Genomic DNA, 17,151 nt, shown 5'->3' on the forward strand with positions numbered 1-17,151 from the left:
CCCATCCAGACTGAACTAATTTGGATTTGAGTCTGAGTTAATCTTCAGTGGTGCAGTGGCAATGCAGCCTCTACTCCACCGTGTATACCTACACAAGTACTAGCAAGGTGTACTTCGGTCTTTTCATGCCCTCTCTGGATTTATAGGTGAGCGTCTTGAAAGGTGCCTGTATGGCTTGAAATTTTATGTCTGTGGCCAAGTGGGGACAGTTCCTCCTGAGCCCAGGGCCTTTTGTTCTTCCCATGGAAGCTGCAGGGATTGAACTGAGATATTGAAAACCATCTCCCTTATGCAGTTAGCAGAGGGACACAGACGCTTTCAGAGGCTGAGGTCAGAGTTTGTCTATGTCAGTGCTTGTCTCTCAACACTGACAGTACAGGGGCTCTAGGCTAGTCTCCTGATTAAAGGACCTCTATTAAGACACTAAGCTGAGGGAGAGAAATTAACATTACAGAGTTCCTCCTGAATCAGTGTTGGAGCTACTCGCTGTCCAGGGCTATAGCAGAATATTATCATCTGCTTTGGCTTATGTTAAACTCAGCACGGAACCTCATGTTTAAAGTGGAAAAGCCAATTAAAAGTGAAAGCCTGCAAATAACAAACATCTAATTCTGGGAAGCCCAAGGCACCAATCTAGGGACATACTAATTGCATGCTCTATGCACCTATATGCATATATGTGAGGATACCAACTGATTTATACTCTCAATGCCATGGTTAGTGCTTGTTTGAGCATCCTCTGTGCACAGTAAGAAGGAATTCTTCCTGCAGAGTTTCTCCGGGAACTGTGACCAGTTTGTTTTTCTCAAGGGCTGAGATTTATCCTCTAGGATTGTCCCTTGAGTACTGGTTGACTTCAGTTTGCGTGTGGTTACCATATCTGGTTTTGATAATCATTCGTTGTGTTTGTACAGAGTAGGTCCCTTTCCTGCAGCGGTGGTCTTCAACCTGGCTTTCTGAAAGGAGTCTGACTTGTCATTTCATTCTAGATGACTCCGGCCGCTGGGGAAGGGGTGGTTTATTTACCGCTCTGGAGGCTCGTTCTGATCAGCCAAGGAAAATATATGAGATGGCGGGAAAGATGAAAGGTAAGAGATTAAAACATGACCTTGGACCAAGACACTTGAAAGAGCTTAAATCCCACTGATGTTCCAAGAGTCAGGTGCCTGGATACCTTGATAGTCATGTTTTTTCCTCTTTCTCTAGATACGTGCATCCCTAACTCAGAAAGTAGCAGTAGAGTGGGTGCTTTGACTTGACTTATTTGGAGTGTGAGAACTCTGCATAGACGTTGGTCATTCCAATCCATGCTGCAAGTCGTATAAAAAGAAAACCACCAAACTTTTTCATTATTCACAGTCTGTTTTTAACTATATAAGACAGAGCACTGCATCTTCTGTCAAAGGGCTTTTAAGAAGGATGAAAGGTAGTACTCAGGTAGTAGTCAGTTGAGCCTTTGGTTCCCTCCAAGCACTAATCTTCTCGTGAGCATGTATTAGCAGTTTTGAGCTACCTGCAGCTGGTGAGGAATGCACATCTTGCTGTAAGGTGGACCTGTTGTTTTTTCTAATTTGCTAGGAGATGCTTTCTTCTCGTTCCTGTGTCTCTCTTTCCATTTGTGGTCTTTAACTGGGATCTGATTGTGTCTCTAGGAGCACAACATCTGTCTTGCTTCCCTGGGCAAAGGGTCTGACCCTGCTGAAGCCATCCTGAGGAGATAAAGGAATCCAAGGAAAATAATAGAGAACGTGACAGTGAAATCAGTGCTGCATTGACTGCGCATTGACTGTTCGGGACTGATTTTTTTGTTGTTGTTGTTCTGTTCTTGCTTTCTGCACAGACCTGGAGTTAGGAGGAACCCTGTTATTCCCCATTGATGATAAAAACCCCAGGAAAAGAGGACAAGACTTGGTGAGAATGAGAAGCTCCTTTTTGTGTTGCTCTGTCCACAGGTTTTTGAAGCTGTGTGAAATGAACATTATGTCTTTTCCCCGATAATAATAGCACTGAATGCTGAACATTGCTAAGTTGCAGTTAAACATTAGAGAAGATGAGATCTTAGATTTCTCATTTATTAAAGCTAATAGTTAGCAATGCAGATTTCCAGCAGCTATCACTGTGTCTCTCAGTGCTGTATATAGACTCCATTTCATTTTTTTGTGTGTTTTCTCCTTAGCTGGCCTTGATTGTAGCTCAGCACCGGGATCGGTCCAACAACTTGTCTGGCATTAAGCTGTCTGCTTTGGAAAAAGGCCTGAAGAAGATTTATTTAGTAGCCAAGAAAAGGAATGGTAAGTGTCTGTGCAGTAGAACGGTGAATCTTCACGTGTGTCATTGCACCTAAAGATGATGACCAGTTTCCACCTCTCCCGTAGTATTTTTTCTGAAGTGAAGTAAGAGTGAGGTCTCCATGGCAGATATGTTGTGTTCCAAAACATTTCTTCTGTTCTTGTTGGGTAGCTTGTAGTCCTTGTCTAGATTGCTCTCTATGTGTGTATCTTGTCCTAAAGAGTGTGCACTCTTTGTTCCCTCCTCCTCAGCAACAGTGCATCTTCCACGTATCGGGTACGCGACAAAAGGTTTCAACTGGTATGGTACCGAGCGGCTCATCCGAAAATATTTGGCAGCACGGGGTATCCCCACTCTTATGTATCCTTTTGGAGTATGTCTTATTTTGTTCACAATCTAATACTGAAATGATCCCCTAAATATCTTGGTGAATGCAAAGCAAGCAAGCAAGGCAAGGCACAAGTGCCACAGTCCAGCTAAAAGCTTGTTTTCTCTGACTTTGCTGTCATCCAGGGTCTGATTCCACAGTGAGGACCTACCATTTTAGGTAATAATGACAGATCAGTGTGATTTAGTATGCCTGTCAGAATTTGTTAGAACTAGGTACTAGTCTTCTGTTGACAGCTATCAGCTTACCTGTATATGCCACGTCTGTGGGGGAGATGACTGGAATTTCAGGATAATGGAAGTGACTCAGAAAGTAGTGAAAGCGAGAACGTGAAAAAGACCACTACAATGTTCCAAGCAAGTGATAACCTGCCTCCTTGGCTGAACATGGTGGAGTTGGTGTGGGTTAGGACAGGCTCTCATAACAGAACAGCTCAATGCTTTCACCTTCCAGGAAAGGAAATGGAAGTTTACAAGGAGGCTTTGTTTTCTCACTTCTCTAGGAAGACAGGCATTTGCTATACTGCCACTGTCAGCAGTTCTGTGAAACTGAAAGCCTGAAACAGACAACAGTATTCAGAGCATTCTGCCTCCTTCCTTGGTGAATCTCGTAGTGGACATGTTGTCTGGCATTCCTTGACACTTTTTACTAGATACTACTTCCCTAGGAATAAAGGCTCTTCCTCTGCTTCATAACCATATTGACCTTCAATGACAGTCTCAAAGCCATGAAGATGCAGTACTTTTATTGAGAAACATGCACAAAAAGCCAAGGATCTTTTCAACGTCAGGCAGAAAGTCTGTAGGCATCTGCTTCAGAAACATGGCCAACACAGCTATTACTCGCCCCTGTATCTCTCTGCCTTTATTTGCTATAACATTTACATATTGTCAGTGGCTCTGGAGAGGAATGAGACTGGAGTTCAAAGAGTCTTTGGACAAGAATGCTGGCTCAATCCCAGATCTATTCTGGAGATGGAAAATTAAACTTTCACTGATACTCAGTTGTTATCCCTTACATTAAGTTATTGCTAGAGCAATACAGTATTGTTTGGCCATATTTCCACCCCTCCCTTCAAATATCATCCCTTGTCTCACTATACCTCTTTAATCAGCTTTTTAATGGTTACCTGTGACTCTGTGCACATGCCCACATAGACGTCTCAGTGGAAAGGAAGCTGTCTGCATTAATAACACCACATGACAACCACATAGTATAAACTGTTTATACTGTTCCAGTTCCACAGAAGTCCATTTGACTTGCATTTCTGCTAGTATAAAATTTATCCACATAATCACATGCTTACAATCTAGCAAAATCCTGACCAGTATTCTCGGCAAAGGCATGCAAGGCTGCCAAAATTTGAGACTGGCTTTATAAATTACACCTTCTCCCACAACTGCTTTTTCATGACACAGTTCTTTGTTGCAGCTGTTGGGCAAGACCAGTTCCTTGCTGCTGTCCAAAAAGCTGTGTGAAAGGTTCCATAACTCTTTGATTCACTGTAAGGAAATCTTAATGCAGGGTTTTTGATGTTGGCTTTACTGTATTGCAACAGAACTTTCCTGTTCTTTGCATTGTTGGCACTGTTGGCTTTAGCATATTTTTTAGTATGACCAGGCGATAGTAGCTCTCCTAATAAGTGTTTTGACCAGGGAGACTGTCAGGTGCCAAACTGAATTCAGTATAAAGTTCAGCTTCCAATAGGAAATCCCCCCACAAGCAGTGGAAAGTGTGTCTTTAAATATCTAACTGCCAACACACATCTCATTGGCTGCATTTACACTGCCTCTGTAGCACCATCTGGTTACTGAATAATTTGAGGCCTGATTCTGACACGGCTCATCACGCTGACTGGCGTGCTCCACACTAGAGAAGGCTTCCCGAGTCGGATACGCTGTCATTCACTCTTCGCTCTACCCAAAAAAGCCCCGAGTGATTCGTTCTTTCCTGCGACCCCGCTGAAGCTCAGGTAAGCCAGCGCTGCGTAGCACCTCTGTGGGTAAGACCTGTCTTGCAGCTGCTCACAGGAGCAGCCCCTACGTAGTTGGCAAAGAGCTTGCAGGATCAGAGTCTGACTGTGAAGATTTTCTGGGGTGAAAGGTGGTGAGTAGATGTGCATTTACCTTGTTTTCCCCGTCCTGTGAACTGGCACTCTTCCAGCGGGCCAGCTGATGGCACTGTTAATCAGCTGCAGCAGCACATGCTGCTCTGTGGCCTCATTTGAGAGAGCAGGGCAGTCATCTCCAGTCTGGAAAAACACTCCCTCTTTGCCAGAATTAACCACCAGTTATGCTTTTCTCTTTGCCGGCTTGACTGAACACGTAATTTCAGTCTGCAGACTCCAGGCTCTGTTCCTCTGCCTGTTCTTTCCCTGTATATTCATTGCCCTTCATGAAGAGGTTTCATTCCCAAGCGTTTCAGTGCGTGCAGTCTTGTTCCTCAGCTTCACACACACGTATGGCCAAATCCCAGCCCACCTACGGGTTCTCTGGCCACCAGGCAGTCACACATGGACAGGATTTGTCTTGTGGCTGAGTCCCCCAAAATAGGTTGAAGTACTGCGTCTGCCACAACTATGGCCAGGTATTCCTGCCTGAGGCCTCATGCTTTCCTTTGTTTCTACAGGGAAATGGGGCTCTGCTTCTGTCCTGTGTCCCTCACCCTGCTGTAACTCTAAAGTTACAAAGGAGAGGAAGGCATGACTACTTGCCTGTTAATGTCCCTTACCCTCTAAGACACGGTCCACAGGGGGCTGCAATGTTCCGGGCACGCACAGAGAAAAGGTCATGGTATGCAATGGATTCCAGCCCTCTAACTTAGGGGCGAGTCAGACAAAAGATGTCCTTTTTTCGCCCTCTAGTCCTCGTGGTCTATGCAGATGAAATCTACCTGATTTTTTTCCCTTTAAATTTACTTAGGAAATTATTCTGGAGTGTGGGCGTTTTGTTGTGGTTGTTTTTTTTTTCTTTTTTAACCAGAGAAAGGTTCTACCTCTATCTGCTTTGAAATGGAGGTGGAATTTCAGCTGAATCCTGAACTGGGTTTTGCAGAATCTCAGCCAAGTGAAGTTTTTCTAGTTGCTACCCACCACTATTTCTTTTTGTTTGGGCAGAAATTCTGTATTTTGGATAATTAATTCCATAAAGGGCTCAGTAGCTTTTATGCAAGTTGCTGGGCAAGATAAATGTGTCATGCTGTTTCTTCAGCTGTGCAGTACTACGCATTTTCCCTTTGTAAACAGCAACCACCCCAAAAGGGAAGGAAGGTGTTCTTTTGTAGTCGTGTCGCTCTGGCCTCGCTCTTCCTCTAAACAAGATTTTTCTGCAGCGTAAGAGCTGAAATGTGGCTCCTCGTGCATATCTGTCATCGCACATTTAATTAAACTTTAGATGTTTGCTGCTAGATTGAGGTCAGCGGCACAGAGCAAGATCATGCACAGTTCAGATTGGCTGTACAAGCAGTTTCATCAGATAGGACCTACGAAGCGGCATCCAGTCTCAGGGAAAAACTTTCCACCCCATGCTGGAGGCTCCAGCTGATGCCATGTAAGAGTGGGCAGTAATTCAGAACGATGTTTGTACTTGTGCTGGCTCAGCTCATGCTTATGTTTCTTACATGACATGGCACGGCCTCAGATTCTCAAAGCGTTGTGCAGACAGAATTTGTCTTTGGTGAGGAATCTCTGTGGCCTGTAACTTAAAAATGATCTTTTCATTCTACTTGGGAAACAGTAAAAAAATGGAGAAATCAATCAGTGTTTATGGACGTGTATAGATACGTGATTTTGTTACTGAAGTTTGTCACAGACAAAAATTATCTGGCTATGCCACTGTGTGTTTGGGAAGGTGGAGTCTGGATTTTGGGGAAAGAAAGAGGAAGAGTGGTTTCCAAGGTGATGGAGAAAATCTGCAGCAAATTCAACCTCAGTATCGCAACAAAAATATTGTATGTGTCTCCAAACAAGGCAGAATCTGGCCCACAAAAATAATCAGTAGAAAAATACAAGGATAAGTAGATGGATTTATTTAGAAATATGTGAGTCTCATAGTCCTGGAGGAAAAAAAGAAAGCAAACCTTTGAGCAAAGAGAATACTTAAAAGTGTAACCTACACGTCAAGTTATGTGAAAACTCCCACCGCTTTACAATAGGTCATGCTAGAGGAGAGAGCGTAGGCCTCTATTTAGCTAATTTGACTGGATAGCAGGTTGTTCATGCACTGTGATCAGCAAATCAAAGTGTAAGACAGAGTGCTTCAAAATGCTAAGGGATTTGTTGTAAGAAGGGATAATGTCCACATTCCGGAAAGGACCTCTTCTCGTACATCCAAGATCACTTGTGTTGCACACAACTGAGACCGAAAATCCATCTCTCCCTGATTTTCTGTCCAACTCATGCTTTTCAGAGTGAAAAACACAAGCCTGAGGAATGCTGTAGCAGGATTAGTAGAGTTACAGATGAGTGTTTCCTCTAAAAAAGCACATGTCTATAATTTTGAATTCCCTACATGAATGAGTCGGTGTGTGCTTTCCATGCTGGACTCTACCATCCGCCTATCTTGGCCTTGGTCAGATGGTATTGCAGCTGGGGGTCCGACACCTAGAACCTTCTGAAAATGTGATGAGCACAAAAATTGTCTGGATCCTCATGTTTCAAGCAGGAATAGAATGTTCCTGCTCGCATTCTTTAGCATTTTTCTGAGTATTTCTTCCAAGTTAAGTATAGAAACAGTCCCCTCAGGGAGCTGCATGAAATGAGAAAGTTAGTTGTGTTTCTGTTGGAAAAAAACAAGCCAAAGGAGAGCTAAGGGAAGCCTGAAGTTGCTTCTTGTAATATCTGAAAAAGTCTCAGTTTTTGCTGGCTTGAGAATTATTTTATTAACTTGTTGAAGTAAGTGCAGGGCATCTACTAGCTTTCCTCTGTTACTTCCAGTGAACTTGAGGTTGTAGCATTGGCATTCACATGACAAGGATTTTTTTTTTTTTTTTTTTTAATAGAAGAGAGACAAATTAGGACCAAATCAAAGGCAGTTATGGTCTCATGCAAGTCCACTGCAGAAAGGGATGAAGAATCTGAGATCACATCCCTTTTCTGTGTCCCACATCCTGAAACAGGCCAAGTGTGGGCCTGGCTTCATATGAGTGTCCTACCTCTTCATCTGTCTGTGTGTGCATCTAAGAGCGTGCCATAAAGCAGTGCTGGTGCACGTACTTGACCCCTTGCAGATCCTTCCTAAAACATCCCCTGGCCACTATGCCAGTAGGAGCGGGAAGAGATCAAAGCAGAAGGGAACTGAGCAATGAAGCTGTCTTGCATTACGTGCAGCGGTCGAGAGACCGTCTTTGTTTGACGTGGGCATGCTGGAGTGAGTCCAGCATAGGTCCACTAAAATGATTCAGGGACTGGAGCATCTGACGTACCAGGAAAGGCTGGGAGAGCTGGGATTCTTTTAGCCTTGAGACGTTTCAGAGGGGAGTCCGTGTATGTAAATGCGTATCGATGTGTATAAATACCCGATGGAAGGGAGTGAAAAAATGGAGGCAGACTCTTCCTAGTGGTCTCCAGTGAAAGGAGAAGAGGGAACAGGCGCAAACTGAAGTACATGGAAATTTCATTTTAATGTGAGAAAAAACATTTTTATTGTGAGGATGTTCAAACACTATGACAGGTTGTGGAGGGAGGTTGTGAACTCTCCGTCCTTTGAGATGCTAAAAACCCAGCTTGGCACAGCCCTGAGCGACCTGCTCTGGTTGACCCTGTTCGGAGTGGGGAGAGTGGACTAGGTGATCTCCAGAAGTCCATTCCAACTAAAGCGATGCTCCTGTGAATCTGAGATCTGTTCTGGATAATCGAAAAAACCCTCTACCCTTACCTGTTCAGTAGTGTACAGGAGCATAGCACTTTACAAATTTATGAACTATGACCCTACCACACAAGCAGCTGGACTCAGGCGAAACTTTTCCTCGTGTCTGAGTGGTTTAGACAGATGATGAAGGGTAAGCATCTAGCAGTGTCTCAGGACCTGCCCCTGAGCCCCTCTTCAGCTTGTTCCTCCTTTGCTGATATTCTACGTAACGGCTTGACCTAGCTGGGTGCAAGGGGACCTCCCTGCTGGGTCCAACAGGTATCTGTGCCATCTGGGCCTGGACGGGGCGTAGGGGCTGGTCCTCTCTGAGGTTTGTGCACATCCCCAGCTTAGATCTCTTGGCAGTCTCCTTTCCGTGGGGCACTGCAACAAGTCCTGCTGCTCTAGATGATGAAGCTAGTGTTTAGAAGTTCTCTGAATCTTCCTGGGCAGCTGCTGGGGCAGCATAGTAGTAGAAGACATACAGACTTAGCAGAGGAGTTTCTTGGTTGCTTTCAAAGATGTCCAGTTAAAGACCTTTGAAGAAGTCCCCTTTCCCTTGTTGAAGTTTCCCCCTGAGTTTCCGTAGCCTTTCAGGCAGGGCAGCGTCTCCCCTTGTCCTCTTCCCGCTCGGCACAGGTAAAACCTTGCTCCTTGCACCGAGCCTCTCCCCTGTGCCAGATGCACGGCCTGCGTAAGCCCCGGCCTGCTGCCCTTTGTCGCGTTTCCCCCACCTCCGAGCGGGGAGGAACCAAACCCCGTTGTGGTCGTCGAGCCATGGGGAGCCATTGGCAGCCAGGGGGGCTGCGTTGGCCGGCTTTCAGCAGGGTGTCGAACGCTTTCCAGGGCAGGGCCATTGCCTGGAACGCAGCAGAGGACTCGGGTCCAGGGCAGGGCCATTGCCTGGAACGCAGCAGAGGACTCGGGCCTTGGGCAGGTTTAGGCACATGTTGATGCATACTACAAGATGGAGCCGATCACTTGATATCGGCGTCTTCCAGTCTGCCACGGGCTTGGGTAAGCATGTACACCACGCAGAGCAGGAGGTGATGTAACCACCAAACCGGAGTGGTATGGAAACGTTTCTTCTAACTCCCGGATGACTGTTCCGTTGTGGAGTCATCCCGGGTTGTACGGGTGTTGAGTAGGCGGCAAGTGCTACAAATAAACCCGTGGCTTTATTTTGGAAAAAGGGACTGAGGGCAATACGAGGGGAGACATAAAAGATGCAATCTAGAGAAGCCGCAATAACCCAGCGCAGAAACTGATAGGAAGAACTTTGGTGTCTTCTGCGTTTGTCCCCTTTGGGGACTGGGTTGTTCCTGAGTAGTTGAGAGCGCAGGGCTGGAACCTGGGAGGTGTGGATTTCTTCATGCGTTCCCAGCTGCAGGTTTGTTGTACGCCGTGAAAACAACGATTTTTAAAGAGTAAGACAACCCAGAAATGAAAAAGGAGCAACACTGGAACAGAGGAGAGGTGACCTGCACGGCATGCAGAACTCTGCCCGTCCCTCCCCAGCTGCCCAGAGCAAGCGGTGTGAGGAGCCTGGAGCCCACGGCAGACCTCGGGCAGCCCGGTCTGCCCGTCAGAGGCATGGGGCGAGCCAGGCCCTTCTCCCTGCGGGGCAGGAGGTCCTACCTCTCCGCAGACCTCTGGTGACCAGGGGCCAAGCGTGCGGGTGGAGGAGCGGACCGAGCAGCCCGAAGGCTGAGCGTTACAGCCCCCAGCGATGCGTTTGGCCTTGGAGAGGACCCAGGCGCCTGGCTGCCAGGCATGGGCGAGCTCGGAGGGACTGGGCAGAGTCTGCCGGAGGAGAGGGGCGAGGCCGGGTGGGCGAGAGCCGAAGCGCCGAGCCTCGGAGGGGCTGCGGGGCTCCGGAGCGGGGCAGGGAGAGGTGCGAAGGGGGACACCGCGCCGCGGAGGGGTGAGGGGTGAGCCCCCACCGGGCACGGCTGCAGCCAAGGCGCCGGCGGTGAGGTGCCGGGGCGGGCAGCACCGTGCTGCGGCGGGGCTGGGGTCGGCGGCCCCGGCGGGGCAGGCGAGGGCGGCCGCTCCCCGGGAGGGGAGGGGCCTGCCCGGGGCGGGGCGGGGCCGGGCACAGGAAGCGGAAAGCGGCGGCAGCAGCGACGGCGGCCGCCGCCGGGGGAAGGTGGCGGGGCACGGAGCGGCGGGTCGGTGCCGGGAGCGGCTATGGGGTGGCCGCGGGAGGGAGGTGAGTCCGTCCGTCCGGAGTCGGGTGCGGGTGCGGTGCGGGGGGCGGTGGCGGGGCCGCCCTCCCCCACGCCCTCCCGCCGCCGGGACCCCGCCGCCGCCGCTCTGCCCCGGGGCTCCCCGGGCCGGGGCGGCGGGAGCAGCGCTGGGGCAGCCCCCGCGGCTCCGCGCCCGGCGGCGGGCTCCGTGTGTCCCTTCCACCCGGCCGGGGCTGCGGAGAGCCCGGCTGCGCTCTGGTGGTGCCGGCTGCGGGGAGCCCGGGGCGGCTGGGCGCCGGTTCCCGCGGCGAGGCCGCCGGGCCTCCCTCCGTCCCTCCCTCCCGCCGGCCGGGGCTCTGCCGGGCAGCCTCGGCGCTGCCCTCGCCCGCGGCGAGCCCGCTGGGGCGGGCTCGTCCCCGGCCGCTCTGGGCATAGCAGCCGGGAGCCGCCCGCCCCAAGGCCGACCGGGGAGGGGGGTCCCCGCTGCGCCTCGGGAGTGCGGGGCTGAGGGGTCCCCCCCTGTTTCTCGGCTCCGGTGACGGCACGCTGGGGAACAGCACTGCTTTCGTGTCGTGGGGGCTGTCGGGGCTGTGGAGGAGCTCCCTTGTGCCGAGGGCTGAGCTCCTTGGCTGCGGGGTCTGTGGAGCAGAGCGGGCTGGCGGCGGGGTGCTTGCTCGGGGGAGGCAGGCTCGGCCGTTCTGTCGCGCTCGGAAGCCGTGCGGGTTGTCTGGCCCTGGGTTTGCCAATAGCGACCTGCCCACGGGAGCTTTGCAGCTACAAAGAGTTAAGAAATGAAACCACGCTGCCTGGAAGAGCAAGTTAAGATGTTGCAGCAGTATATTCCGTGGTATCGTTGCCTTTGAGCCCGTCACCGGGGCGTCCTGACTTCGAGGAGAGGAGCTGTGGAGAAGGGAGCTTCAGCAGTGCTCTGCCGTCTTTGAAGAGCTTTGTTCTGACCATGCTTGGCTCCTCTCCTCTGCTGGGGTTTGGCTGTATAGCTGGCTGCAAGTATGGGACCAGTGTTGGCTCTGTGATCCTCTCGCTTGTTTAATTTTGAAATATAAATGGTGAGTAGAGCCTTGCAGAAAGCATCCCGTAAGAATGCTCCCTGTCAGCTGAAATTTTGGGAGGATTCCAGCCCGTGTTGGAACCACCCAGGCAAGTGTCGAACTGTCCACTGTCATCAGCCTGCAGCAGCTCCCTGTGGTTTTGGTTAGTGGTGGCAGTGTCTTCGTGGCCCTTGTCTTGTGGATATGTGCACCTGGGGAGGGCTGACTGTCGCTGGGAGACCAGGATATCGTGCTAGGAAAATGCCATCAAGATGCCTGCAGTTGTCCTAGCAGAACTGCGTGTTGTGCTGTTGTGGTAGCCTGCCCTCCATCCACCCCCACCTCTGACAGCCGAAGCAAAGAACCATGTCAGAAATGTGGCTTTGCTGCGGTGGGGCGCGTTCTGCTGCGTAGGGGCTGGAGAGGCCGGCGCGAGTGGAGAACTGGTGATGTCCAGTTCTGCTGGTGGGAAACGACAATTGTAATGGGCACAAGCAGTGTCGTGCTCCTCCGTATCTGGTACTGTCACTGGGGAATTTGGGGGAAGGAGAAAATGAACCCTTCTGAAAGCTATCTTACGACTTCTTTTAATTTCTCGTTAGCCTTTACTTCGGAACTATCTGATTTGGGTCAAATTAAAAAGCAGCAGTTATTTCCTCAGAGGTCAACACCCTTGCCCTTTCCCCTTGCAAGGTCAGAATGGCGTTGTACAGGGTTAAGCAGGAGGAGGGAGGCTTTATAATGTGGAGTCCCACTGTATTGTGTACTGGGGATTTGATCAGGGTTTGTAGACTTTTTGCCCTTTAAATTCAGATAGAAAATGCAGGAAGACATGCAGTATCCTAAAGGAGGGGGTGCACTTTCAGTAGAGAACCTTTTTACAGTTTATAGCCTGTGACGCTATCGCAGTATCTAAGTGTTATGGCTAGAAGTAAACTTTGAAAAGGAGGTACGAGTGCTCTCTGCTTGGATAGGTAGAGTCTGAAGAGTCTTGCAAAAGTATTTCCCCCTGTCCGTTTCAGTAAGGCTGTAGGGCTTCATAGGTCTGTGTGGAAAAACTGTGTTCCTGTGCACAATCCCAGGTGCTCTGATATCACGAGGATGAGGCCACAACACCTTTGACCATGTTGTGTGCCTCTGGGGTTGAGAGGTGCTCTTGAAGGTCTGGTGACACAGGAGAGACAGCAAGGAGCACAAGCTTTCACCGGTCTGAGGTGTAATTTGCATGGCAGACTTGAATGCTGGTGGTGCTCCAGAGACTTGGACAGTGCAGGTTCTTGAGGTGGGCAAAGGACATCCTCCAGGGAGGTACTTGACCGATGGGTCGCACGCAGAGAATTTCCCAGCTTCCAGCTGCGTGACAGGGAGGCAAGAGGCTGGGGCTTACTGCTTGGGAACGCTGCTTGCTTGGGTGGTGGCTTTGGCTGGGCATTTCTGCTGTCCGTTGAGACAGCCCTGCTGTGTCTTCAGACCTGTGTTGTTGCATGTTCTGATTAAACATGTAGGTGGATTGCTTCGATAAACCAGGTGACTTTTCTTTTTGACATATCCGTGTCGTGGACTAATGTTTTTCAGCCTAGGGGCTGAAAATTCCTGGGGGCCTATGAAATCTTTCTAAGAAGCCTCTGAGAAGCAAAAGATATGAGAACCTATTGCTAGAGGGCTTGAGTTTGCTGACTACTAAAAATTTTTTTAGGATGAGGGGCTTGCAAATCAAGAGCCGTCGCCACAGAGTAAAATCCCTGGTTTATATATACATTGAAAGCCAATATTAACCTTATTAAATGACATGCAAAAATAAGTAGAAAGCTTTTGGAAAAACCTTGTTTCCCAAAGCTCGTTGGCTGTTAAAACTGAAAGCCTTGGCTCCGCGAGTAGATTAGCATGAGTGGACTTCTGTGCTTACAGATCACATTGCTGGATTGGGGCCTGCTCAGGAAATTCAAAAGCAAAGGGTTCCTGTGGCATTGCTCATAGGTCTTACTATATATGCAGTTCAACGTAGCAAGTTACGTAACTTGTCTCGTTTTTCTGAGGTGAATAATAGGAATACGTTGCAGCCGTAGCGTGCAGCCGAGTTGGAAGGCTTCCTCGCTGCTTGGCCACCTTTTAATTATTTTTGCCCTCGAACCCTAAGACTATCCCCTTGCTTAGCTCTTGGGGTTCTGTGTGTTTAATTTGTAAAGCTCTTCGTTTCACTAAACGAAGAGAAAAAGATTTCTCGGCGCGATAGCTCGTGGGCATCCGTTACCCTATAGACAGCTGGTGCAGTTTAACAAGCGAGGCCGACAACGCACAGAGCCGAGTGCGCGCGCGTCCTCGCGGACGCTTGTGGCTGCTTGTGCTCCAGATGGCACTTCCAAATATATGTAACTTCATGAACCGACTGGTAAATCAACTCTAATTGATTGCAAGCTTTAAATGGGGTAAGACTGAAACCGTACAGACAAGGATTTCAAAGCTGAGCAGCCTGGGAGTTATTTGCCTCGACTTCACAGGGGAAAATTCTTCGGGAAAGCATGGGATGTAAAAGAGCGCTCTTGTTTGCGTTTTCCCTCTTTGATTTAAAGATGTAACTTGCTCTTTTAAATTCCCCTTGGGCTGGGAGCCAAATTGTGCTCCCTTGAAGACGATCACAAAGCGAACTTCATTGGAAACGGGATTGGGCTTCCAGCATGGAAAATAGCGATTCAAAAGAGCTCTTTTTGGAGATTTATGTTTGTATGAAAAGAGGGAGTTACAACGAGTTGTGTAGCTGCGTAGAAACTGTAATTACAGTGATCTCTGCGGTATTCTGGGGTTAACTGCGTTTCTCTGCTGTCATGCAGGACGCAGACATCCTGCTTGCTGGAATATGGTCCCAAAATTTCCTTCGGGGCGTCCTTAGCATTGTTTTCCATCTGGTACTTGGCATCCTTCTGTGTTGGTGAGCACAGGAAAGGCGAAGTGGGAGTGCCAGCCCCGCCGGGAGCGAAGTGCTGGGCGTGCGGCTCCGCAGCGTGTCGGTGTCAGCGGGGGAGGCCATCCCGTCTCCCCTCTCGCTGGTCGCTCGTGCTGCTGTTCACACTGGTCTTGGTTTTGCTCCTTGGGGCTGTGCCGTGAACTAGGTCACGGAAAGGATCCAAGACAAAAGCGTGGCGAGAGGGGGGGAAAAGGGATTTTTCTGTTGCTTTGTTTTCCCGACGGTGCTGTTTGCTCGCCGAGACGTGTGTTGACACAACCGAGAGTGGTGAACCGTGGTGGGGAGGTGGAAGCTACTTACACCAGCTTTCTTGTCAGTGCTGAAATACAGTGCAACTCTACCCTCAGGCCGAAGGAGCTTGCTTTCACACAGGGCCAGAAGCTCTGCAAACAGACCGTGCCTTCAGCAGCGTCCTGCGAGATGTAATGATCTTTTGTGAAGCCGTTTCAGTTGGCTAAATTTGGCTCTCAATTCCCACTTGTTTGTGGAGGGATGAGGCTTCAGATGATGGGACTGCTTCTTCAGGCAGCGCAGTTGTCCTTGCCCAGAGGGGTGGGGTAAGAATCATCATTAATAGTGGTTTAGTAGTGGAGGTCTTTAAAGGCTGTGCTTATTAGTCTGGGTATGGCTGTGCTATGTAGGATACACTTACAGCTTCTCTTCTCTAACTTTGCTCAGGCTCTAGTGGTGGGCACTGTTGGGGTGGTGGCTGATCCGTGGTTGACTTCTGCCTATGCCACTGAAAGAGCTGCAACCCGGAGACGTAGTTTAGCATGTTATTTGTCTTTTGGTTCCCTCTCTGCCTCCTCCCCAGTAGCTCCAGAAGCTTTTCTGGGTTAAGGCTGGTCTCCTTCCTGCTGTAAAATAGACTGGGGGGTAGGTAACCTGCTTGGCTTGGCTATGAGGAGTGTGTGTGTGGACTGTGCTCCTCCTTCCTCAGTTTCTCCATCTCTGCTCGGACTGGGAGTGGTGTCTAGCTAGCAGCCCAGGCTATCCTTTGCTGGCCAAATCAAGGAAGCCTTGCTGAAGATCAGCCTCAGTTGGGCTGGTGGTCTTGTGCATTTTCCAGTTGGAGTTGGGCAGAAATAATTTGTTCCCAGAAGCCCTGTAGCCACCTTGGTGGGAAGGTCAGTTTAGCCACCAGTGTATCCTGCAGCTAGGGCCAGGAGGTGGTGCAGGGTCCCAGGTTCATCGTGTTGCTTTTGACAACAATCCAGGAAGCTTAACGTTTTTTGGGGCCCTTCATGTTGACTTTTCACAGAGCTGTGTCAAAACTGTTGGTCGTGTTTACACAGAAAATGAAAGTTGGCATGATCCAGCCTGCCTAATGTTCTTGTGTTGGTCTTCCCATGAGTCTGCTTTCTGTGCCTGGTGCCCAGCGCTGCCTGGCCTCGCCCACCATCAGATGGGCACTGCTTGTTTGCGGTTCCTGCATTTCCACAGCAGCCTCTACCTGCTGAAATGTTCTCCGACATCTCCAAGGAAGTGTGACCATGCTACTGGGAGTGAGAGAGGTCAGAACAGGAGCTCTGTTCCCAGTCCCTGTCTTGGCTCTCATTCTTCTGTCTGGGAGTTGGGGGGAAATTCTGTTATGTGGTTAGAGGAAAAGGCTGGGAGTTGATACTTTCCTAAAAGCCTAGGAAAAATGTGTAACTCTTTCTTACTGAGGTATGCCGACAGCTCTCCTTCCTTTCACTATTCCTGTAATGGGGTGGTATGTGTTTCTGAAGTTAGTAGTTTTTCTCCAGGGGACTCCAGTAACATCACAAACAGTCAGTGGTTTAAGTCTATAATATTTGTTACCACCTTTTGTACAGCTGAGGGTGTTCCTGGTTTGTAAGGTCCTGGGTAGCCATCTCTTATATTGGTATCAGTGCTTTTTGAAGGCAAGGGGGGTGGTGGCCTCACCTCCATTTATTGGAGAAGGACAGACACAGAATAGGGATTTTTCCAAGGCTGCCTGGCAGGACAGAGGTAAAAATCGGGTTTAATGAGTCCCAGCCTGTTGCTGGAGCCATAAGCGCAGGCTGCGTGCAAGTCTAGGGAGTTAACGAGTGTTAACATCATGTGTCCCAGGCTGGGGGATTTTTATTCCTGCTACAGTAATGATGCCATTTTCCAAACTGTGCCGTGCCTTGGCTTTGTGTCTTGCTGTGTTTAAATTCATCCTCATTCCTCCCCTCCCCAAACCAGGCCTTTCATTCCCAGTTGTTTGTCCTCCATAGATTCTGGGCTGCCTTTAAGGAGCTTTCTCAGGGCACAATGTGCCCTTAGTGCTTGGGAATTCCAGTACACAAAAGGTCGCCCCCGTCCCGCCTTCTCCTTTCCAAGAGTCCTGGCAAGCCCAAGCGTTGTGCAAATACCTGCAGCTCCTGATGCACTAGCGGGAACGCTGCTTTACGTCCTCCGCGGAGATTGCGCCGCCAGC

The 17,151-nt window shown here is 49.5% G+C and overlaps 1 protein-coding gene across 3 annotated transcripts in view; it reads left to right on the top strand.

Annotated features, from left to right (window-relative positions):
• Positions 1–17,151, top strand: part of CHD1L (chromodomain helicase DNA binding protein 1 like) — a 38,277-nt gene that overhangs the window by 19,654 nt on the left and 1,472 nt on the right. For 2 of the 3 annotated variants that reach the window (XM_075437075.1, XM_075437087.1), the window contains 5 exons: positions 990–1,088; positions 1,841–1,911; positions 2,177–2,291; positions 2,541–2,649; positions 3,330–6,436. In XM_075437075.1, the coding sequence (XP_075293190.1) occupies positions 990–1,088; positions 1,841–1,911; positions 2,177–2,291; positions 2,541–2,649; positions 3,330–3,372 (437 nt within the window). In that variant the 3' untranslated portion in view covers positions 3,373–6,436. Of the gene's footprint in view, positions 1–989; positions 1,089–1,840; positions 1,912–2,176; positions 2,292–2,540; positions 2,650–3,329; positions 6,437–17,151 lie in introns of those variants that run through there. The other variant, XR_012765662.1, reaches the window with a different exon arrangement.

The sequence above is a fragment of the Opisthocomus hoazin genome, chromosome 1 (assembly GCF_030867145.1).
Source record: "Opisthocomus hoazin isolate bOpiHoa1 chromosome 1, bOpiHoa1.hap1, whole genome shotgun sequence".
Classification (NCBI taxonomy): Eukaryota; Metazoa; Chordata; class Aves; order Opisthocomiformes; family Opisthocomidae; genus Opisthocomus; species Opisthocomus hoazin.